The sequence below is a fragment of the Kwoniella newhampshirensis genome, chromosome 12, assembly GCF_039105145.1.
Source record: "Kwoniella newhampshirensis strain CBS 13917 chromosome 12, whole genome shotgun sequence".
Taxonomy (NCBI): domain Eukaryota; kingdom Fungi; phylum Basidiomycota; class Tremellomycetes; order Tremellales; family Cryptococcaceae; genus Kwoniella; species Kwoniella newhampshirensis.
Genome location: NC_089965.1, coordinates 778,920 through 802,041, shown reverse-complemented (window position 1 = coordinate 802,041; position 23,122 = coordinate 778,920). Strand labels below are relative to the sequence as shown.

Sequence of the window (23,122 nt, the reverse complement as noted above, 5' to 3'; positions counted from 1 at the left end):
AAGGGTTTCCAAGCAGAAGCCATGGGGCCCTAAAATTGCGGTGCGTAACCAGAATTTTGTTTGAGCGAGCGAAGCTGATTGAAGTGTCCCAACTCGGTTCTATGCCTATCAAGAATCAGACAATTTGGGAAGGCTTGGTTAGCGGAACATCAGGAAAGTGCGACAGAAGCTATCGAGTGAGCACGAGGGAACAGCTGAGTAGGCAAGGGTCAGCGATGCCGTCGACTGCCACTTCTGGTGCTGCCGGGCCATTCAAAAATGGAAGAAATTGCGGATATCGACAAGCACAGCACGTAGCAAAGACACTCACATTCATTCATCACACCCTCACTCTTTTATAAAGGTGGATTCACTCATGTTAACTGTTGTATTTACAGTCATATGCATTCAATATGTATGGTTCTCCGGAGAGCGTTTTGATAAATGGACAGTCATCACGTGACTGACAACTGAACGTGGTGTACGCGGGGGGTTTCTTTCAACTTCGACTTGATCTGACCTGAGATTTCGTTCTCTCAAACTGACCCATTGTCACAAGCGTGTTTCTCCAACCTATCAGTTCATCTGGTTTTCGTACAACCGAAAGATCGCCAGAGACATACAGCCTTCTCCCCGTCACTCTCGGCACCCGCGCGAAGTCTGCTTGGCGCGAAAAGCGTGACGATGTTGTCTTCCCTTCCTTCCTTGTCCCGACTCAGTCATCTAGCTGGAGGACCGTCGGACCCTTCCTCGCAATCTCAACTGCAATTGCAACAATCGCAACAATCCCAACAGGTCTATCCACACCTTCCCAGTGGTCCACAATACCAACAGCAGCAACAGCAACCTGCTCGATATGGTTATGGCGATGGTGGGGTCGGACAACAACCTCAGCAACATCAAGGATTTGGTCAGCAGGGATACAATCCTTATCCCATTAGTGGACCAGTATACCAACCCCACCAAAGTACTTCCAGCTACCAACAATCACAACAACAGCAACAGCAACAGCAATCGGGTCAGATGCAAGGAGGATATCAACACCAACAACAAGGTATAAACGTACGGTATCCCTCTGCTGGAATCTCGCAGACGCAACTATCGCCTCAACCTCTCGAAAGTGTCAGTAAAGATGAAGATCCAGTCTATGGACCGCTTTCTAGAGCGAGAGGAAAGGTGGAAAGAAGTTTGATGGCGGATAACGAGATCAGTCCAGATTTAGCAGATTGTTTTGCCCACCCTGCGAGTGAGTGGGCGGTCCCCCTTCTCTGTTCCCACCCATCACCATTCCAAATTTCAGTTGGTCGAAGGATATCTCAGAAAGTTGAGAGAGAGAGAGAGAGCAAAGAGGGTGATACTGGCACTCAAATGGGCTTTTGCTGATGTTGCTGCCGACGATGAATTCGCAAAATTATTAGACCACTCCGAACCTTACATTGCTCCTCCCGGAAATATCAACGCGTTCAAATGCTGTCGTCTGACAAGGCGGACACCTCTTCCAGATGACTTACACCAGGAACTGAATTGTAAGCTTTTCTCCGCACTCACAAGTCGGTTACGACCCTGCCCTCGAAGAGCATTGCAAAACCGCCATCGAAGAAGGAGTGTGGCTTTGCTAACGGCACCTCTGTTCTCATACAGTCAAGCATCTGACGGCGAAGATGGGCTTGTTTGCTGAGATCGAAAGAGCCTGGTTCACTGTCGATAACAAGCTGTTCCTGTGGGATTATAGCGATGGGTGAGCGTATTCTGACTGAGACCAAATTTCGATGCTGACAGTACACTCAGTCGCGAATTCAACCGATACGATGAGCAAAATGACACTATTCAGGCTGTGGGTCTGGTCAGAGTCCGGAGAGGTAAGCGCTCCATCAGCGACAGCTGGACGCATTCTGCTGGCTAAATGATCGACAATTTTCACTCTGCAGACGTCTTCGTGGACGACATCACACATGTCTTCGTGATCTGTACCTCGTCCAAAGCTGCCCTTCTCGGTCTTTCTCGCCCTCCTAATTCCCGCGATATCAATCTATGGGCCACTAACCTCTCTGTCGATACTCCTATCGCCATGATTGACATCAAAGGCACATCGTCCGGTCGCATTTTCATGCTCGGCGCGAACAAAGATCTGTATGAGTTGGACTATTCTGCGAAAGATTCTTGGTTGTTCGGAAGTGCTACCAGTATCAAGGTGCATAACCGATCGAGTGGAAATTTGGCCAACTGGTTACCGTCTGTGATGGCTTCCAATCGTAAGTTTGTTACGTGTTTCGATCAGTACGGCAGCGGCAGACTGATGACACAGACGTAGCCAAAGAAGGAGTGGAGAGCTTTGTAATAGACGACACACGGAGTCGACTTTTCGCCTTGTTTACCAGTGGAGATATTGAATGGTTCGACATTGCTGGTACCAAGTTCGAAACGCGATCGAGGTACCCGGTCTCGCGATTAAAACAATTGTTCAATGTTCAGGCTGTTAAGATCGTCTCCATTGCCGTCGTCGGAAGACATGAAAGTCAACGTGTGGGACTTGTAGCTATGACATCAACCGGTGAGTTACCGCCAAGTCCCCGAATATGGTGCAGCATAGCTAATGAAAGTATCTTGTATCAGGCAATCGAATCTACTTTGAGACTTCCATGACCTTTGGCATTCCCCATGCGCGAATCCCTCCTTCCATCTCCTCTACTCCTCTCGCTTCTCAATCATTCTATTCATCCGGAACATTCATCGCCGTTCAACATGACACAGCTGCTCCTCTCCCGCAGACCCAACTGACCTTTACTATTCCGCATTGCGGTCGTCAATCTGCTCTAAGAGAAAACTACGAAGCTTTCGAAGCCCCCGCCTTCCAAGAATGGACCACGACGGAGCTCATCCCTAGCCAGGTATGGTCCGTTGTCGAACTGCCTTCTACGAATCCGGCGAATTCGCCGCCCAGCCTCACCAAGAGCGATGGAATAGTTCTCAATCCTCTGGCAAGGCAAGCTACCACAGAAGCCAGAGGGTTCTTGGTTCTTGCTACCAGCGGATTGTTCTGGGTCACTCAGCCAAGACCTATTGATATGCTGCAGTCCGATTTAGAGATTGAAAAGGATATTGCAATCAGCGCTGTGCGAACAACGTGAGTATGATATGTGATCGTCGGAAGCAGACAGCTGATGTCAGGTAACCTACAGGTTTGGCAAAAATCAACTGGCGGCCATGTCACTGGTCATGGGCTCGGAAGCAGATTTGAAGCAAGCCGAAATCTCGTCAGCCATCTCTACTATCCTCCTATCTTCGGGAGACCCCGTCATAAAGGATTCGACTGGCGGCAAAATCATCTCCTACTCCGCCAGGCATGAGGGATTGGCATTAGTCATAGCCAGATCTCTGAGACCGATATGGAACGTCAAGGTGACAGTACCTGCTGTGGGTGGAAGGCAGATCTTGGCTATCCCAGAGAGCTCGTTGTTAGCTGTCCAAGGGCGGCTTGAGAAACTGAGGCGGTACCTCGAAGAGTGAGCTATAGATTTGCTTACTGCAAGATTGCAAGGCTAATCATTTCTCCTTATCAGACATCCTTTCCAACGATATCAGACTGAGGGAGATGCGAAGATCGCTTGGGACCAGGAGGAGATGTCTCTGCATGGCTTACAGGTCCTTCTCAAGCAGGCTGTGGAAGCCATCTCTTTCGTCCTTCTTCTCTCAGACTACAAGATCTCGGACGTCATACTCAAGTGAGTTCGTTGAGTACACTGCTACAGCACAGTCGGTGCTGACGGCGATTTGTACATCAGGACCGATATGGGCACACAGCAGACACTGGCAAATCTGACGTTCCAGAGTTTCTTGACAAGTTTGGATGGAAAAGATGTCGCGCGGCGACTGGTGACCGCTTTGATCGAGCAGCAGATCGGTCAAGAATTAGGAGTGAGCTTAGCCTAACTCAAGGACCCTCGCGATACAATGACAGCGGGCTGACTCTTGAGCAGATCGATACTCTGAGTGAAATCCTGCAACAACGATGTGGGACATTCTGTCAACCAGGCGACGTGGTGATGTACAAGGTAAGCGTGAGAATCGCTTACCTGAGAATGGAAATGTTATAACGATCGGTCCCGTGCAGGCCGAAGAATCCATGCGTCGGGCAGAGGCTTCTCGGGATTTCTCCGAACGAAATGAGAGCCTTGCGGAGTCATTGAGACTGTTCACAAGAGCTGCAGGAAGCATACCGGTGTCGAGATTGCAGGAGGTATCGAAGCGGTACCGGTCTTTGCAATACATCAATGGTGAGTATAACGATGTACCAGGAGCATCGCGTATCGGTGGCGGCTAATCAACATCAGGCGCGGTTGAATTGCCCCTTAAAACCGCTTCTGATATCGATCCCAGCGACAAGGCTGTGGACTTTGTCCGAGACGGAAGTCATCCTTCCGATCCAAGGAAGGCGCTATTCGAGGCTAGGAAAGAGTGTTATGAGATGGTCATCGAGGCTCTACAGATGTTCGATGAAATGCTCGATAGAGCTGCGGTAGGCGGCGACTGTGAGTGGTGGCGGCTATGATTAGTCACCGCCGTGTAAAGCTGAGCAAGACTGACGTGGTAATGCTTCAGCTTCGGGTGCCGTCACAAAGCGAGACGAGGCTTATGCCTTGGCGATCGCATCGGATGACGAGTTGTTCCATTTCTACCTGTATGACTGGCACGTTAAACGCGGCTTGCAAGAACAGCTCTTAGAGGTAAGCTCAATCGATATACAGTTGTCATGAGACGGAGGTTGACGGAACTGTGCCATTGCAGTTTGATACACCGTATATCGAGCGATATCTCCAGCTCACATCCAATGACCTGGAAGATCGTCGTGATTTGCTCTGGAAGTTCTACGCAAGAAGACACGACTTCCTCCCTGCTGCTCGAGCACTCTCGGTCCTCGCTACCCGACCAAGGTGAGCGGCCAGTCATGCGACGGCGTCGGATATCTGTAGGCTAACTATTTGTGCTCTTGTCAGTCCAATGGCTCTGCACGACAGACTATATTATCTTGCTCAAGCTCTCACTTCCGCCAAGTCAGCGGCTTCATTGGGCTCCGAAGACGTCGATTTCATTTCTCGATTACAAGAACGAATAGACGTGGCTCAGGTACAGATGGAAGTCGCAAGGGCTGTTGAATTGCATCCCGAGATGAGCGCAGATGAGAAGAACGACGTGTTGGCGGGGATCAACACGAATTTGTTACAGCTTGATGAGGTAATTCAAGTTTGCACCTTGACTGGACGCAGTACCTCGAAGGAGGATTTCTCGCTATGGGATGCTGATACCCTTCACAGCTCTACCAGAACTTTGCTCGGCCTTTGAGGCTGTACGAACCGATCCTGTTGATCCTCAAGACGGCCGATACACGACTCGACGAGGTCTGCGAGGCTGTCTGGAAACAGCTTCTGAGTCAATATGCAAGGGGCAGTAGTGCGGGTATGGGTGAAGTTGTGAGAAACCTGTGTAGAAGATACTTCCCAAGTGAAGCGGCGCCTTTAGGTGGGTTTATAAGTGGGCCTCCGATGGGATGAGACCGATTATAGCGCTAACTCTACACTCGCGCAGATATCATGGTCCCTGTCGTGTACGCTGAAGCTACAGGATGTGAAGGGGGAGAAGTCGGTTGGGTGTCACAGGCGTTACTGGACGGTGGTGTACCTCTACGAGATCTGTGGGAAGCCGTCACAGGCTTGTATGATAATGTGTGTTTTGGCCAAGTATTTTTTCCAGCTTGCAACCAGTGGCCAGCTGTGAGACGATGCTGATATTTCTGATTTTCCCTGGTAGTCCGACGATGAGGAGAGAGAGTATTACACGGAAGAAGTCTCCATCCTTGCGGCTCAGTGGGCGGGGAGGAAAGCTGAGATTCCTGCTGCGGAGGTGAGTGAGACGTGCAAATCCGACACCGATATCATACGGTCCTGCTCAACGACTGCACCCTTTTCATTTCATATGCTGATCCCATATTTCCACTAGGTGGAGCGCTTCGCTTCCGCATACCTGCTGCGGACGAACGGAGCTCCAGCTGACGAAGCGAGACGAGCGACGAGGGAGAGATTCACGATGGCCAAGCAGGCGGCTGTGAGGTATTGAGAGTGAGGGAGAAACGCATGGTATAATAAAGCCTAGATGTGACAACATGCATGGCATATGTCGGAATGTATCTTATTGAGCGTGATAATAAAACAAGCGTATCTTATCATTACAAACATCGAAAGAATTCGAGTTTTTGTCAGTCAGCTGCGGATGTATGTACTCGATCGTTCCTCGTTCCCACTTTGCGCACATCGAGGTGCAGTTCCCCGGGAATGAATACACTTGAGATAACCTGATCACAACGAACCATACCAATATCCCCCTCCTGCCAAAGCACAACCACAGATGAAGTTGACCCCCGAGTTCGATAAAACGTCAATCCCATATCCTATACGCTTGACATCGGGAGATATAGCGTGGGGTGCGGAGGACGTGTCGGTCAAGACGCGTTTGGTCGAAGTTGAGTAGTAAGTTGGTTGGAAGAATGCGCCGAGGATGCTGTCGAGCTGTATGGGGAGGTGGTAATGAGCGGGAACGGTGTGGTGACGTGTAGTTCGCCGAAGAAGGTGGATAGGGAGAAGATGGAAGATGGGAGATGGAGTCAGATGATTCAGATCGAGTCAGATCTGTTCTGTTCACATTGGTGTGGGACTCACCAAACTCCCCGCTAGACCCAATCCCATCCCCATACCCAAAAGCTCCGCAACCCAAGCATACCCTCTATCACCCACACCCCCAGACTCGATCAATAGATCACAGACCATCACCAGTCCAATGAGACCTCCTCCCAGTATCGAAGTCCCGAGACCGAGGAGGGAGATGCCGCCGTTCGTACCCGGTGGACAGGGCCGGAGGGTGGGTAAGTAGATGGGAGGGGAGGTGGAGAGGATGCCGAGCTCTGAGGCGAGGGTGTCGGCGAGGATCGTGGCGTTTAGTCTGGATCAAGATGTGTTAGCTGGGTTCTGGTAGAGTGTTCTCACGGATCGTTGTTTGCTTGTGGGCCCAACACATGTCATAGAATACCGCCTAGCGTCGTCTCGGAGCGAAAGCACCGCCAAGCTAGCACAAATAACAAGGATCCACACTCACCCAAGCGAAGTGTAGATCAACGGTCTTGACAAAGGATGCAGCGCCAACACGACATTCCGCTTATCCAGACTCGCAGCAGGCCCGAATCGATACAAAAGCGCTGCGATCAGTCCAGGGAGGGAGCTGGACAGGACCTAGAGACCGACCTTGATGAGCTTTGACTTGACCCTGATGCGAGCGATGGGCTGGTGGTGAACTCACCTGACCCCAGTTCCTGTTACCGCTTGGTTTCAGTGGATCAGGTCCTTCTTCCAGCTTCGCTTTCACGTCGACCTTCACCTATCCGTCCAGGCATGTATCAACTCGAGTTGACGATGATTTCGGTCCTCGCAACAGTTGAGCTATAAATGCCTTGTCCATACCTGACCCTGTTTGACGGTCGTTTCAGATCGACTGAACCCACCTTTGTCGCCCTTGATCCGATCAGATACATCCCTATCATCGTCGTCCCGAAGACCTTGACGGGATTAGCCATATGTCCATATCCGACCAAGAACGCGGCGACGGCACCAGAGAGTGAGAGAGATCCTTTTCGATAGCCATGGAGGCCGAGAGTGGTGGCTATGATCGCGGCGGAGGGGTAGAGCGGGGCCATGGATGACAAGTCAGACTGGAGGCAAAAGGGAGAGAGATATGAAAAGAGATGAGGTGAGGATTGTTGAATGTGGATTGAATGTGTGGATGTGTGGATGTGTGGATGTGTGGATGTGTGGATGTGTGGATGTGTGGATGTGTGGATGTGTGGATGTGTGGATGTGTGGATGTGTGGATGTCGCCGGGTGACCCGTACGAATACAGAAATGACGGAGGGTCCGTGCGTGGCACACTCGCTTGGATCCAAAACACACACTGGAACACTGAGAGCACACGTATTTCCTTTGACACAGCTTGACTCGCTTTCATCTCCAGTATACCATGAAGTCGCTGTTGACATCCATCACAAAAGAGATCAACCACGTATCGATCACTTTTCGACATGCTCAACAGGGCATCTCACAGTCGTCCGCCTTGTCGAGCTGAGTTTCCAAGATGGTCATCTCCCACCAGAACTGGGGATGGCATTCACCTTCATCGAAGCATATCGTCGGGCTCGCCGTCTTCCTCTTCTTCCTGTTGTTCATCCACACTTGTCCGAGCTTCCCTCGGATCCTCTTTCCCTCCCCCGAGCCATACTCCCTCCTGACGGGTAAATCGATACCTCCCACATCACTCAGACATCCATTGATCATATTCCAGCATATCCCTTCCACTCCGAATGTCAACTCGGCTGCCACCGAAGAGAGTGGGGAGCAAGCCGAGAGCGTATACGAGATGTCCGAACGGTCGTTGAGGATTTATGCGGAAAAGAGAGGGTATGGCTATTGGAAGAGCACGGGAGTGAACGAGGAGGAAGAAGGGATGGATGAGTTGGACGGGTTGATAAGTCATATGAGGGGGGAGCTGGTAAAGGGGAGAAAAGGGGCGAAATGGATCTTGTGAGTGGCTACAGTAGGAACACTCAGCCGTGTCTCTGACTGCAAGCTTGTCTCGAAGTGATATCCGTTCCAAAGGTATACATTCGCTGATACAGCCAATATGCAGTTTCACCTCTCCCAGCTCATTCATCATCAACCCCCTGATCGCACTCCATCACCTCCTTCCTCCCAGACCTCTCCGCAATACCCTGCTGATCTCATCATCTACTAGAGAGATGGAAGGGACAATCATCTTCCCCATCAATCATCGTACATTCGCCTTCTTATACAGCTTATACGGGGTCAGAAGGGCGCATCGATTGACGGATTTCAGAGAGACGCTGCGATACGCTATGAGCGTGAACGATGTTGGAGAAGGGGATAGAGGTCGGGTGATCAGGAAGGGGAAGATAGTGGACATACCCGAAGAATGGTTTGATCTGACTTATTTGGTCGACCAACCTATGTGGGGACACAAGGGTCGACCGCCTACACCGAGCGGAAACGAAATCAAAACGACTACGAATTCGACGTCTTCGTCGAATTTGAACGGCAACATTCCCTCTTCACTACGTCCGAAAGTCCGAAAGTCTATGGCCATGGCCTCAGCGCTCAACAGATTGACCACCTCTCGAGCGAGATCTACATCGATATCTCGATCCATTTGGTCACCAAAATCAAGATCAAGATTAAGGCCAAGGCCAGAATCCAGGGCTCAACGGGCTCAACTACAACCCAGCTCCCTGAACCAAGACCACGACCCGCCTGGATCACCCCCATTGTCCACACCGTACCATCACCGACTTCCACCCATCCAACTTCTGATCCATCTCAACTCGTCCATGTCACTCACCGAGTCACAAAAGCTACAAAGTCTCCCTGAGAAGGCGTACGAGGAAGCGTCGAAGGTGGAAGAGGATGAGTGGATAGTCTACGGGAGGGAAATGGATGGATTGGATATTTGGAGTGAGAGTGAGAATGAGAGGGAGAGAAATGGGATAAATTTGAGGGATTCGGTAGGGAGATGGTGGGCGGATTTGGGTGCCGTCGATGTCGATGAAAGACAAGAGTAGAAAAAGAATTGTGTGAATGAGGTTACATTCTCTTATAGGTATACTTGAAAGACGATGGATCACGACGTCGCCGTCTCCTTCGTTGGACTGTCGCATTTTGATACTGTATGAGAAACGACATTGAGAGGACACTTGATTCGATTGATGCTGTGCGCCGGGTGGCCGACCTCTCTTCCTCTGACTAAGGTGGATAGGTTGGATATGCTATATACAACACAAAGGTGTACATCTGATGCACATTAATTCTCGAACGGTCTCGCCTACACCCATAGTCATGTTAGATCCACGCTCACACAGAGTCACGAATGTCCTACAGACTCATCGCTTAACAATTCCCCACCTATACGAACCTCACACATCTGACCACCTTACAGATCTTGATGGCTCCGTATCATATTCGCTTGATCACAGTACACCCACCGCGACCCACATTCTTGCTTTACTACCCTACATGTTTCAGTCACCACCACTGTTCAGACCTCACTCAGCTTCGACTTCTTCCTCGTCGGAAGCTCCACGACCAGCTCCCATCTCTGTCCCTTCCTTCGCCCGCCGCTCGAGATATCTTTCCTCTTCCTCCCCAAGACCTGGTCCAACAACCGCGGTCCCCTCTCACCATTTCCTCTCGGCTTCTCTCCTCCCTCTGGACCCATCAGATCATTCTCATCAACATCATCCTCTATATCCGCCAACACTGACAGAGGCGTTTCCGTCCCTACCTTCTCCAACATGTGCGGAGGGTGTTCAACATGAATAACGGGATCGTCGCCGGCGAAACAATGCGTGAGGATCTTGTATCGCAATCTTTCAACCTGCGCTGGGAGGCGATAGGAGGACCCAATCACAAGAGGGGTGGTCAGTTCGTCTGTCCGGATTACTTCGGGAAGTGGAGGCGGCGATGGCGGTGGTGCCAGGTTCGCCGATAAGTCAGCGAGAGGACGAGCGATGTCTGTCGGTTCGTCATGCGTTTTCATAACGTGCTGAGATCACCAATTCAGCTCACATACGCCTCCGCCGATTTAGTCAGCCACACTTACTCTTGTCAAATGCGAAATGGTGGGAGATGTCAAATCACAGCCTGTACCAGTTTTGTTCAACAGTTCGATCAATTGGAGTGGCCCACATGCACTTACCTTCATATGGACAGTCCAGGACCCTCGAGACGTGTCTCGCCATCATGTGCTGCACCAGCTTACCCTCAGTGTCGAAGCAAGGCTCTTCGCAGCCTCTCCAGAAGCATCTGATAAAATTCACGCGCGTCAGGGACCAGAGCCATGCTGAATCGTACTCCCGCTCACCGATAAAGCCATTGACCGGGGACCAACTGAGTCTCCATTGTCTTCTTTCCTCCACCGAAAATCCAATGACTGATGCCAACCTGCATCTTGCCTTGCTTCGCATGAACCCTCATTTCCACATGCCTCCGTAGCAGATCCTCGCTACCGAGAACAGCATCGCATCCCTTCCAACCACATGCGTGTTCCGTACATCGACGAAGCACACTGTGTTCGGTCAAAATAGAGGCATATGGTTCCACCAAGCCCGATCCGGGTCGATAGAGGAATCGTAGCGGTACTGGTTCGGGATTTTGCGGTCGGACCGACTTCGCGTGAGGACCTCGTGACAGGGTGATTTTCATTGGTCGTAGTGAGACGTGAGCGCGCCGTTTTTGGAACGTTTCGTCTTCCGAATCGTCATCACGAAAAGCATCTGATACACGATAAGGTCATCCCTGTAGTGATTTTGGGACGGTAGCATTAGCTCACCATAACATCCTCGCTGGATCAGCTCTTCCCTTCGGCGTCTTCGGATAGGTATGACCACCTTGGCTCTATCGATCGGCGCTCGCACCAGTCTCGGCTGCTTTCTCCTCGAACTCATCAACTCGATCACAGGCTCCGCTCTCTTGCGTGGCGTCAGTGCTGCCGAAATAGATCTTGCCGGGACATCCGCGCCACCGCCAGCCCCCATATCCTCTGCTTGGGGAAGTAGGACAGCGCCATGACCATTCACTGCTGATGGGATCGCTTCGTCTTCCGAATCATCAACAATGATGACATGGTCATTGTCTTGCCCAGCAACATCCACCGTGCTTTCTCGTTGAGCAATCTGGCTCACCATCGTCTGCGCAAGGTTCTCCACCTCTTCGTGCGGTAGCAGTGGATCATGCAATGCCACTGACTGACTTTGGCGCTGCGCCGGAGCATTTTCAGTCTCACCGGACGACATCTTCAGCTTCGACTTCTTGTAGGGATCTCTTGGTCCTCTGGTCTTCTTTCGGGCAAACGAGGGCGATGACTGACGCCCATTCTGAGATCGTTGAGAGGTCGCTAGCGGCGAAAATTGCGGTCCACCGATATCTTTCCTTGGCAAGATACGCGTTGGGGTGTTATCGTAAGGTCGAAGTTTGGCGACACTAATGTTCTTTCCCGAGAGATCTATTCTCTTCTTCGAAGGGGATAGGTCTTGAGATGAAGGTATTATCGACCCTAACCGCTGGGTGACAATTTCAGGTGTACCATGGATCGGAGAGACTGGTGCATTACTGGGAGAGCTCCGTGACTGAGATGGAGCCGGATCGCTATTACCGTTGAGAGCTGCGTGAAGATTAGCTGGTCCGGTGGAGGAAGGCAATTCGTCATCTTGAACACCGTTTCTGCCTTGCAGCATGCGCAGGACATCGGCAGCAGGCGTACTGCTCTTAGGAATGTCGGTCAACGCAGGGACGGTATCACGTACTGGCGTGTTAGTGCCATCTAACGACGTAGGAGCCAAGGGGGAGGTGTTAATCGCCAGCGGTTTGGGAGCAGCAGGCTTATTCCTCGAGCCATTGGGTCGACTCCTTTTCTTTGGTACAAACTCCGCTGGGGCCGTGGATACGCCTTGCGTTGAGAAAAGCAGGCTGGGTGGGGGCTCGAAAGGCAGAGGATTTTCAAAGCTTCCGGGAGCAGCACGACCATTGGGGGTTGTGATCGTGGTAGTCAATGGGGCGGCAGGCGGCGCGGGTGCGTGCGAAGGTATCGGGGACTGTGAGGTGCGCGCTGGATCTTCCACCCGCGGGGGAACGACTGATGGATTGCGTCGCATTATGGCCACTGTCATATTGACATAAAAATCAGCTATGCACATTTAGTACGACTGCTACACACGTAATTTCGTCCAGAAGACAATTTCGTCGCCCAACACTGGCCTGGTCGCATCCACGCCACCCTTCTGCAGCTTGTTCATCGAATGACCCAGCTCATGACACCGCTTGCTATAGACCGTGAAAAGGTCACCGGTCCATGGACCAAGCCGTGTGCTCACTTCCTCATTCAGCTGTGGTAACGGCAGGATATTCGAGGCTACCAACTCTCGGAAAGAGCTGACTTTGGGGACAACGTATTCACCAAATCTCCGACCGCCAAAGCTTAGTTGGTTCGGTGGGTCGGAAGACGAGGCCAGATGACCATCATTCGGTATTTGTGAGTCGTGCGAAGTCAGGGGAGATCCGAGGCTGGTCAAAGGGGCTGAAGTTGAGCTAAGCGATGATGGTATCGGTTGTTCGATTAGATAGCTTGATTGGGGCCGCTCTACTTCCTCCTGGTTTCCGAGGATTCCAGGCAGCCGATAGTTCTGCAATTGCAGGGGAGCAGGGGGGTGTATAGGATCGGCATGGGGAGCGTACGACGTGATGGGAGCGAGCGAACCTGAGGACGGAGATGATCTTGAACGAGGAACAGCCTGCTGATAGACACTCGATGACGACGATGCGTGAGGTTGGGTCTGTGATCTCGACGATGAGCTTGTCGGAGGGTGGGCGGATGAGTAAGCCGGAGCTGGAGCTGGAGCTGGAGCTGAGGCCGTCACCCATGATGGTCTGGCAGCCGCAGATGAGGGAGCCATCGTCGGAGGGTGCCTACTTTGTCTCGGTGCTTGCTCCGACACTTCGCTGACGTTACTGACATGACGTTCTCTGGCATGATAGAAATCCGTTCCACTTTCACTCGTGGTCGCCGTCATCGGTGTGGGCAGAGGTGGACGGGAAGCGGAAGCTGTTGGTTGGACCAATTTCTCTTCCCCGGTTTTCGTTCTCTCCCATAATATTTCCAGACCTCCCAGCATCTTGAGGAAGAAGATTTGGAGGTGCTGGCCAACCGCTCGCTCGTTTTGATTCATGGGTAGACCGAGAAGACCGCCGATCACATGCCACCATTCTCGAGATGTCACCTGTGGGTAGGGCTCGTTAGTATCGTACCAAATCCTGGCACCCGCCGAGAAGAAGATAATATGTAAAAACGTAGATGCCGGCCACAGACAGAAACGCTGATACGTACTGCAGTACTACCTCCAGCTCTGACCACGGCACCGAATAACGCATAAACATCGAATTTTGCTCCAGCGACTCTCCAATCTGTATCCAAGCCTTTCTCTTGAGCCATATGTGAAACCAGATAACCGTGGACTTGTTCTCGCGATGGAAGTGCTACATTGTTGGGAGGAGCTGGGACTGAAGTGCTATGCGTTTGCTGCTGCAGTGGTGGAGGGCGTTGACGGCGATGTGGTAGAGGTTGGGCTAGTTGCGGTGAAACGGAAGACGATGCAAAGGACGATCGAGGTGCAGGAGGATGAAATGTCCCCACATCCACATGAGACCTCGATCTACCAGTGTTTGAGAGACGCCGTCCATCATGAGATGATTGGGACTGGTTGACCGTCATCCAGTATTGAGATGTGGAAGACGATGGTCGGGGCCCAACATATCGTGAAATCGGACTGCTGCTGGAAAGGGGCGGAGAGACCGATGAGGGCGGCGCGGATGGATACTGGGTGTGATGTGCTGGCATAGACGCGGAGATAGGTGGCGTGTTCATTACGGGCACTGAGAAGGACGGAAAGGAATGACTGGGTCCAGATCCATCGACATGCCGCCTGTAGTCAATACGGAACTCGTAAGTCATCGCCTTTTCGGGAACTGCCACGGAGTGGAGGTGTACTTGGAGTGACAGCTCACCTCTGCTCATGATATCGCTGACGTTGATATTCTCGTTCCCTTTCACGCTCCCACTCTGTTGGAAAGGCACTCGGGCCACCGTTTCCATTCCCACTCATCAATGAGAAGTTGTGTCGCCTCTCAGCTTCCCCATCAGACATGGTCGGTGGTCCGTTGAGAAGGGATCGCTATCGCGCAAGGGATCCCCGCATGAGTGGCGACAAACGGTTGGTTGATGTCCTTCCTCTCTCCCGCTCAACTCTGGACGAGGTATCCTCTCAAGTTGATTATCGATTGGTGAGGAAGAGGGTTGACACATCTCACTACCAAAAGTCAACGTCGTGCTCATGTTGAATCTATCCACAGGTGAGCGCGTATCAATAAAGTAATCATTGTGACGTGGTCTAAAAGCGGATGGTCGTGAGCGCGGAATCAATTATATCGAAACCCCTTTACGGATACCTCCTTCGAGCGACCAACCATCGTTCGTCGCTTTTCATGCTTGACACCTCGTTGTTTTCTTCACATCTCCTCTACTCAAGTCTCTATTCAATATGGCAGGCGCAGGTGAGTACACGTCGTTGTTCTGGTCCTTGCCATCCTCTATCTCGAATACATGTCCGGATCAGTCAGAACAAAGATAACCTTTGGGGACTCAAATGTAACAAATACTCACCTACCCCTCGCAGGATTCCACCCTCACCCACCCTCATTCCTCCATCGAGGTCTCGCCAAGACTCTAGGCGCAGGAATGTGGTTCTTCATCTTTTACCGTGCTAGGTCAGTCTGCTTTCGAGCCTCTCTTCTGATCAGCTCTGCTCCTTTTCCTTGATCGTCGATGGGACGTGAGGGTGACTCGAAGCTGACGATTTGTTTCCTCGCCTTTCAGACAAGATGGAGCTGCTCTGATCGTTCGTACATCTCCTTCTCGTCTTCCAAATCCTAACCTCGACATGGCTATGATCGAGATATCTACCAGAATACCCTTCGTCACAATCTATCCAGATCCTCATCTCTCGCAATGCGCGTCTATCGACCTCGTGAAAACATGCTGACGACCTTCATATAAATACAGGGCCTCAGACATCCTTGGGACGGACATGGACATGGTGATGCTCACGGAGAGGCGCATCACTAGGGAAGGGAGATGCATCGATCGATACCATACTGGAGCTCGTTTGAGGGATCCGAGGATTGTTTGATGATTTTTGGCTCGATCGTTTCCATCGAATTCAGAACTGATGCGCAGAGTCGATATGTTCGAACACGCCAGATCTGAAGTTTACTATCTCAACCGTTCTGCTCTGATCGCGTCCTTCCTGACGACCCCTAAAAGCTAATCCGGATGTGCGACCACTCCAGCCGTGCGACCGATACATGCAGGATCACTAGCATCTTAATCTATCACTGGTCTTCCACGCCTCCGACCACGTGCTGTATCAGCCGTTCCACTCAATCCTTGTGCGTCTTCTTCGCTTCGAAATGCAATGTCCAGCTAGACAGCAACTTTCTCCTGTTGACCTCGTCTCCGGTGAGGCTAACCAAACGGTAACCCATCAGCTCTTGGTTATCGGGATTGCTGGATAGGCCGATACAAAAGTCACTCACGTTGCTCCATATGTCAATGGGGACAGGAAAATGAAGACTCCGATGATGAGCGCTAGTAACCCAGCGATGACACCGCAAGCAGGTCCTGACAACTTCGCTCTCACAGCAGGACGCAATCTTGTCCTCACACCCGCTACACTGACCGGATAGTTGACCGCCTCGACAAGGATAAAGTTGACGACTGAACCCGCCACCAGAGCAGATGCGAGATGAGCAGGAAGGTAATGATGCAGGAAGCGTTGTCTGTTCATGAGATAGAAGGGGAAATAGTGGAATGCCCAGGTGCCAAGGAAGAAGCCCGTGTTACGATACAGTCGATTTCGGATACCTTTACATCGTCGTGTCAGCTCGGGCGACAACCCAGGGCGGAAGGAGCTCACCATCCTCGATAGGATCCAGTCCACGTCGCCTCGCCAACATGTCCGCTGCAATAATCCCCACGAATACCGACAATGCTACTGCGCAAATCCACCATCCTATCAGGTTTCCGATCATGTAGATTTGCTGGTTGGTCGAGTTGTCGGTCCAGAAGCTGATACCACTCAGACAGAATGGCCACTCAATCGGAGTCGAGGCATACGGGTGACTCGAAGTCAAACCCGCGTTATGCTGTAACATAAGGATTTGAAGTTCCGTGAACTTTTTGATGAACGCTCGCTTCTTGACCTGTTTAGGTTCAACATGTACAGTACGATTTCGGAAATCGTTACCAGTACCATCCGCAATGATATCGTCGACGAACCAGCTTGTCGTACGGTCTTGCTGATTCTTGTTTCCATTGACCTCCTGTTGACGATATGCCCACTCGGGAAGTGCCTCTGGATGGGTCCAAAGAACGACTTTTGTAGGTATGTGGATCAGTTTGAAATGTCCCGCGAGAGATTTCCAAGGCTCTCCTTCGTGAGCGTCCGTAATTGCTACCTTGAACATTGTGTCGTTCTTTCGATCATCGTCTTGAGGAGAGACAGTCGTAACCTCTTGATTGGTCGGCATGAGCGGTGAAGCCACATCGTGAGTGAGAAGTAGAGTCTGCGTGTTGACGTGCAGAAGCTGAATCACATCGTTGTGTCGCACAACTCGGCCACGACCTGTTTCAGGGATTTCCTTGGTAGGGAGGACCTGCCAGTGGTTGTTGGTGTCATTGTGCGGGTAGCAAGTCACCTGTTGACCCTGACTACTGATCCTGCCATCCTCGTATCTCAGCGGATACTTGTCAGGATGAGAGTGAAGGTATTGCTTTGTGTCCTTATGACGTAAAGTGAGCGTGTCGTAGTATCGGATTTCTGGGGTCAAATGTCAGCAAACGAGTACTGGGTCTTTCTAGCTAGCTCACCTTGTGCATTGAGCAGCAGCTCATTCCCTTGCAATGTCTCCTGGAATTGAGGACTCATGAAGGTGTCACCAGGTCCTGAGAACTTCAAGATCTTGAAATGGATCCAGAAGAATGACAGGTAAATCATGAAAGGAACCAAGATCAATCCGACCGCACGATATGCGAAGTGTCGATAGAAATAGGACTGTCCGGATATTGTCAGCTGGTCGATACTTGAAGTTTGTCACAGCCTTGACGTTACATACTATAGGATGCCCCTTCTTGATATCCAGAATGCCCCACAGATCCCATAAGACAGCTGCGCCGACCGAAAGGAAGGTGAGTAATCCGACCATCTTACATCCGAGTGTACAGGCGAGCCAAAAGCCAGTAGATAAAAGCCAGAACCACCACATTCGAGTGAACTCCTGATATCTGTATTGGTGGAACTTGACATAGGAGAGGAGAGAGAGAGCCATGAAGAGGACGAGGGCGGCATCGAGCAATATGAGTCGGGTTTGGGTAATGTGGCCGTTGTCTATGAATCGAAGAGTGAATCAGCGGTCAAGATGATAAGTCCGGGGTCTCAACGTCAGGAGATGACGAGGTAGAGAGAAAGCGGTCAGTCGTGACAAAAGCCAATTTGACTTACCGAAGAGGACCAGAGCGGCAGAGAGAAGAGCGATTGCGACTGGATAACCAGATTCTCGCATTGTGGCGTAAACGATTGGAACAGTGATCGAGCCCATGATGGCGCAGAAGCTTCTCATGCCGACGTAAGGGACCTGAGTGAGAATTAGCCATCGAGTCAGATGCAGGTCGACCGCGCTGTCTATCCCATCCGATATTGACCCTCCGTTTCATCAATGAGGTTTCGCGCTCGTCGAATGGCCGGTGGAAGCTCCAAATCCCTATCGGAGGACGAAATAACTCACCCCATGCTCTGTGTAATTATCACCAATCTGTTCGAATCCGAAATTCCCATCGAACCCAACCACCCAAGCTGCCAACCCATTCAACATCTTCGCTAAAGGCGGATGGACGTCGAAATAGTATTCCCTTCGAATATAGTGAGAAGCGAAAGAACCGAAGTGGACTTCATCGAACACCACTTGGTCGGGATGGCCGATCCGGTAGAAACGAACGATGAAGGCCAGAATGGTCAGACCTGTCGCTATGGACCATGACAGGATCTGTTCGGATCGCAAGGTCGGTGGTGAGAGTGCGGGTCGAGGGGAGTGACGCTGTGTGAAGTGTGTAGCCGGTGATAGATGTGATATCAATGCAGTAACGTTGGAGTAGAGATTGGCCAGGGGTACATATATAGATGTTGAGGATGGTTGAGCAATGAGGTAGAGGAGGTGTATTGACATCAGTCCACATGAACACATCTACTTCGTGAACCCAAACACACCTTTTCATCCTCTGCACCGCTGTAAGACCTGACAGGCAATGTCGAAGCAGGGTCATTGCCCACCCGTCTCTTCCTCGGAGCGAGCGACATGATATCGAATACTTTTGCGGTTGTGACCTTTCAATGACAGTGATGAGGAGGTCAGAGTCAGTGGACAAAGGGGTAAAGTGGAAAGTGGAAACGAGGTTTCGTGTATGGCAACAAGGTTGTTGTCGTGGAGGTTTCAGACAGACAGACGCGAAGAAGTGATCACACACCCACGTGAACGGACACTGAGATGATCTCCGTCGCATATACCTGTACACGTGACCGTGATGATGTGTCTTCCCTTGCGGCGGACCGACATTCATTCCTCCTCACCCAGAGAACATTTGTTGTTGTCTTCGTTGCCGGATTAGCACCATCTGAACTTGGAATACCCTCGATCCTCCTCCAACGAACAGATCCGATCGAAGATGGCTATTCCAGCTCCGCTCCCCGAGAACATGCCGAACGGCGCTGAGGAGCCGTCTCCCGAAGCAGGTCCATCTACAGGTACACCGAAATACAGACTCGCTCAAACGCTCTCCGCTCATTCTCGAGGAGTCACAGCGTTGAGATTCTCTCCCGACGGGAAGTTGTTGGTCAGTGCTGGTGAGTCTTTGCGGAATCCTACATCGGATCAATGTATCGAGAACCGGGTCTCAGAATTGCTGGGTGCTGATTCTTCTCTTGATTGCTTGATCGTCCTCAGGCGCAGATGGGCGGTTACATTTCTGGTTGGTCATCGCTTAGATAGTGACATCTTTACTGCCCTAGTCAGCTGATACTCAGCACAGGGACCCGAGGACTGGAGATCATATTCGATCGCTTAGAAGTCACAAAACGGGTATGTTGAGTTTCCTACCGCGCGGCATCCCGTCAAGCCGACCAGCTCGGTCTCTGTGGGCTCTATGGATTCGATGGAACTCTATATCGAGCTCAAGCTTTTCCCAGCACCCGCTCGACTAGTGCTGACCTCTGTTCCACCAGGTATAAGTGACATATCCATTTCCCCCGATTCTCTCTACGTAGCAACAGCTTCAGACGACTGCACATCCACCATCCATCTTCTTCATCCTCCCTCCACTCCAGACGGCACGCCTCCACCCCCTCTTCGCATCCTCTCTGCGCACACAGCACCAATCTTATCGATAGCCTTTTCGCCCAAGTCCAACTTAGTCGTGACTGGGTCATTTGACGAATCTGCCATTATATGGGATGTGAGGAGGGGCAAACCTTTGAGGGTGTTGCCGGCTCATGCGGATGCTATCTGGTGTGTTGGCTGGGACAGCGAGGGAGGGATGGTCCTCACTGCGAGTGCGGATGGGTTGATGTGAGTTCGTTTGGTCGGTCGCTTTCGTGGCTGGTGTACAGCGAGACTTGGTCTCCGCATTGTGATCAGACTAGTACACGAACGGAGATAAGGATATGACTGACGGTAGTTCTTCGCAGACGTTTATGGGACGCCAACAGTGGTCAATGCTTGAAGACACTCGACAACGATACCAACTCCCCAGTGTAAGTGTCTATCGTCGGAGATGATCCTAAAATCCATCTCACCCATCAACTATATATACATACCTCTACTTCATGGTCGAAGCTGATCATCTCATCCCCACATACCATAGATCTTTCGCATCATTTACCCCGTCCTCATTCTTCCTCCTCTCTTCCACTCTATCATCGACAATACGAGTTTACAATATCCACACTTCCAAAGTCCTCAAGACACTGCGTGCGCCAGGGATATTCCAAAGTGAGAAATATCCTTGTCCCGCAGTGGTCTTCCAAGGTCTTCCAAAGGACGGTGATCGAAATCGGGTGAATGTAGAAGAAACAGATATGATGGATATCGACTCTGAAGGTGGGAATGGGCATTCGGTCAACGGACATATATCAACGATCAACGGATCGGTGGATGGAAAGAAGGGAAGCAAGAGACAAGGGGACGCTTGGGTGGTTACTGGTAGTGAGAATGGGAAACTCGTAATATGGGATCTGCAGACGAAACGAGTGCTTCAAGTTTTAGAAGGACATCAGAGCCCCGTGGTCGCCATTGCCGTAGGTGTCCTTTTCTGCTTTTGCTGAGATATCTCGACGAAAGCTGACAATGATGTGTTATGCCGAGATAGGTCCATCCCAATGGAAAGATCATAGCTAGCGGATCATTAGAGGTAGAGAAAGTCATCAACCTGTGGCGGGATTAGGATCCAAGTTCGTCTTGCTTGTGAAGGTGGAATATGACCGAGCCGCAACGTTCTCCACTGCGAAGACAACATAGATTGATCTTCGATATCTGTAGAGAGCTATTCCTGCAAGCCTCTGTCTTGACATGTTGTACAGCATGCACTACCGCTGCAATCCACAGACGCCACAATGGAAAGTCAAATTCATTCCAGTTACCCGTTGCCGTGTATGGTGAGGCAGACGCCGAGCGAAGACCTACTACCCAACTCTTCCGCCTTTCCCTCTGACTCCTTTCCAAACATTATCTATCCACTCTTTCTCTTCCCTATCAACCAAGACGAAATCTCCCCCAGGTCCACCCGCACTGCCCTGTGTCTGACCTTGCGAGTTGTTCGAAGAGTTGCCATCATCGAAGAACAGTCCCGTCTTACTAGGTGACGAAGACGATATGGACAGGTTCAGTATCTTGGCAGTTGAAGGTGAGGTGGTGCTGTTCGCAAGGGGGTGACGTGTCGGTGTCTGTGTTTGTGTCTGTGTCTGTGGTTGTGATTGATTGAGGGAAGAGGAAGAGGGTGAAGAACGATAGATAGTCCTGGAAAGCGGGGATGAAGTGGAGTTGCTCAGTTGTTTGGAGGTGGTGGATGGTGTCGGTGTCGAAGGCGAAGGGGAGTATGATCGGGTCTGAGGCAATGTAGATCAGCTTGAAGGTCGGGGAGATAATTTGGATTCTCGTGACTGCTGCGTTTTAGCGTAACGCGAAGTCATGGACATTTAGGGATAGAAGAATGTAGGCAATGTTCGACCCCGGCGCAAGAGAAGGAACGGGGCGGCGAGGGTTGTACGACGGCCAGCCAGAACTCCCCAGTGCTCGAACGAGAGACACAATGTCGAAGGGACGGGTGATCCAGACGAAGTGAAAAGGCGATCCTATGTGAAATAAGCACTCACCAATGGGGAAGACACCTTCGCAGGAGTCAACTTCATGCCTTCCACGACGGGCGGTGTGTAAGTCGATGGGTATTGAATAGCAACGACTGCTTCAATTATGTTCCAAATAAGTAGAAGAGATACGAGGCATTCTGTAGTATTTGGGTAGACCAAATGATAAGCCATAGATTCTTCTTCCACGAGCAAGACTGTTCAGTCGTTTCCCCCCTGAGCTCCCTGTCGTTTGCGATCACGCATCGTGTTTGAGAACAGAGATATCGTGAAGCCAGATCGATGAGGTCGCTGCGATATCTGGTACAAGGAGGGCGGGGAGAGCGAGAGGAAGGACGACTGGCTGCTCACCAAATACCCATATCGTCCCACCTCCAAAACTCGCCTCCCCCCTACTTATCGTTCTCCCATTCCACCAACCCGCTATGCCGTTCAACGTCCAAACCAACCCCGCTCTCAAAGCTCTGTATGGCGGGAAAATGTGCGAAAAGAGACTGAGGAAGAGGATGAAAAGGTTCGATTTCAGCCTTTCTTTCGCGAGGGGTGGAGAGAGGGGTCGAAGGATTGTGGAAAGGTGGAAAGGGAGGGAAGAGGGAGAGGTCGTGAACATGATGTCGTTCGTTTGATCGGGATCGTAGAACAGGTCTTGGGGAGTGTGGACGACCCTGAAAGAGAAAGTTGGATCGAGGATCGAGGATCGAAGAGAGGTGCAACTCCTTGGCGGAAATAGCCTAGGCTACAACGAGTAGCGACTATAGCGACAGTAACCTTTCTGTTGGTTGTTGCAGGAAGAGGAGGGGAATCAAACAAGGATGGACATTTCGCGTTGTAGCTTCGTCCCTGCAGTTGACATCGACAACCATTTTCGGAGGTCTCTCGTTGTCCGTTACTCGTATCGTTGATCGACTGATTGATTGCCTGCATTATATATTCTTGTTCTGTCCTTCTGTATGCATGCATGGTTACTGTACAACAAGCGTGAACCAATCTGTCAATCCTGCTACATGTACATCTTCTCTC

General features: G+C 51.1%; 7 protein-coding genes across 7 annotated transcripts; 3 read left to right on the top strand and 4 right to left on the bottom strand.

Annotated features, from left to right (window-relative positions):
- Positions 1-663: 663 nt before the first annotated feature.
- On the top strand, positions 664-6,090 carry IAR55_005865 (uncharacterized protein; the record flags this gene model as incomplete). The annotated part of the gene is made up of 20 exons (XM_066948954.1): positions 664-1,225; positions 1,398-1,505; positions 1,621-1,717; positions 1,768-1,838; positions 1,908-2,231; positions 2,285-2,530; positions 2,593-3,103; positions 3,159-3,482; positions 3,540-3,701; positions 3,762-3,894; positions 3,957-4,031; positions 4,091-4,253; positions 4,311-4,508; positions 4,579-4,703; positions 4,765-4,910; positions 4,974-5,211; positions 5,292-5,496; positions 5,563-5,699; positions 5,785-5,877; positions 5,974-6,090. 20 exons carry the CDS (start codon positions 664-666, stop codon positions 6,088-6,090), a joined length of 4,035 nt encoding a protein of 1,344 aa, XP_066800727.1.
- A 239-nt stretch (positions 6,091-6,329) lies between these two features.
- IAR55_005864 (uncharacterized protein) lies at positions 6,330-7,717 on the bottom strand (the record flags this gene model as incomplete). Its single annotated transcript, XM_066948953.1, has 5 exons — positions 6,330-6,539; positions 6,690-6,969; positions 7,123-7,256; positions 7,324-7,401; positions 7,526-7,717. The coding sequence occupies 5 exons, from the start codon at positions 7,715-7,717 to the stop codon at positions 6,330-6,332; spliced, it is 894 nt and encodes a 297-aa protein (XP_066800726.1).
- A 434-nt stretch (positions 7,718-8,151) lies between these two features.
- On the top strand, positions 8,152-9,649 carry IAR55_005863 (uncharacterized protein; the record flags this gene model as incomplete). The annotated part of the gene is made up of 2 exons (XM_066948952.1): positions 8,152-8,597; positions 8,704-9,649. 2 exons carry the CDS (start codon positions 8,152-8,154, stop codon positions 9,647-9,649), a joined length of 1,392 nt encoding a protein of 463 aa, XP_066800725.1.
- Positions 9,650-10,122: 473 nt separating this feature from the next.
- IAR55_005862 (uncharacterized protein) lies at positions 10,123-14,782 on the bottom strand (the record flags this gene model as incomplete). The annotated part of the gene is made up of 8 exons (XM_066948951.1): positions 10,123-10,629; positions 10,687-10,727; positions 10,783-10,889; positions 10,948-11,359; positions 11,416-12,744; positions 12,799-13,858; positions 13,966-14,560; positions 14,643-14,782. The coding sequence occupies 8 exons, from the start codon at positions 14,780-14,782 to the stop codon at positions 10,123-10,125; spliced, it is 4,191 nt and encodes a 1,396-aa protein (XP_066800724.1).
- A 1,291-nt stretch (positions 14,783-16,073) lies between these two features.
- IAR55_005861 (uncharacterized protein) lies at positions 16,074-19,045 on the bottom strand (the record flags this gene model as incomplete). The annotated part of the gene is made up of 8 exons (XM_066948950.1): positions 16,074-16,158; positions 16,230-16,557; positions 16,610-17,512; positions 17,563-17,746; positions 17,808-18,079; positions 18,194-18,326; positions 18,477-18,785; positions 18,956-19,045. 8 exons carry the CDS (start codon positions 19,043-19,045, stop codon positions 16,074-16,076), a joined length of 2,304 nt encoding a protein of 767 aa, XP_066800723.1.
- Positions 19,046-19,410: 365 nt separating this feature from the next.
- IAR55_005860 (uncharacterized protein) lies at positions 19,411-21,183 on the top strand (the record flags this gene model as incomplete). The annotated part of the gene is made up of 7 exons (XM_066948949.1): positions 19,411-19,588; positions 19,689-19,713; positions 19,774-19,823; positions 19,967-20,309; positions 20,429-20,494; positions 20,605-21,037; positions 21,109-21,183. 7 exons carry the CDS (start codon positions 19,411-19,413, stop codon positions 21,181-21,183), a joined length of 1,170 nt encoding a protein of 389 aa, XP_066800722.1.
- Positions 21,184-21,421: 238 nt separating this feature from the next.
- On the bottom strand, positions 21,422-22,712 carry IAR55_005859 (uncharacterized protein; the record flags this gene model as incomplete). The annotated part of the gene is made up of 3 exons (XM_066948948.1): positions 21,422-21,844; positions 22,112-22,242; positions 22,454-22,712. The coding sequence occupies 3 exons, from the start codon at positions 22,710-22,712 to the stop codon at positions 21,422-21,424; spliced, it is 813 nt and encodes a 270-aa protein (XP_066800721.1).
- Positions 22,713-23,122: the final 410 nt, after the last annotated feature.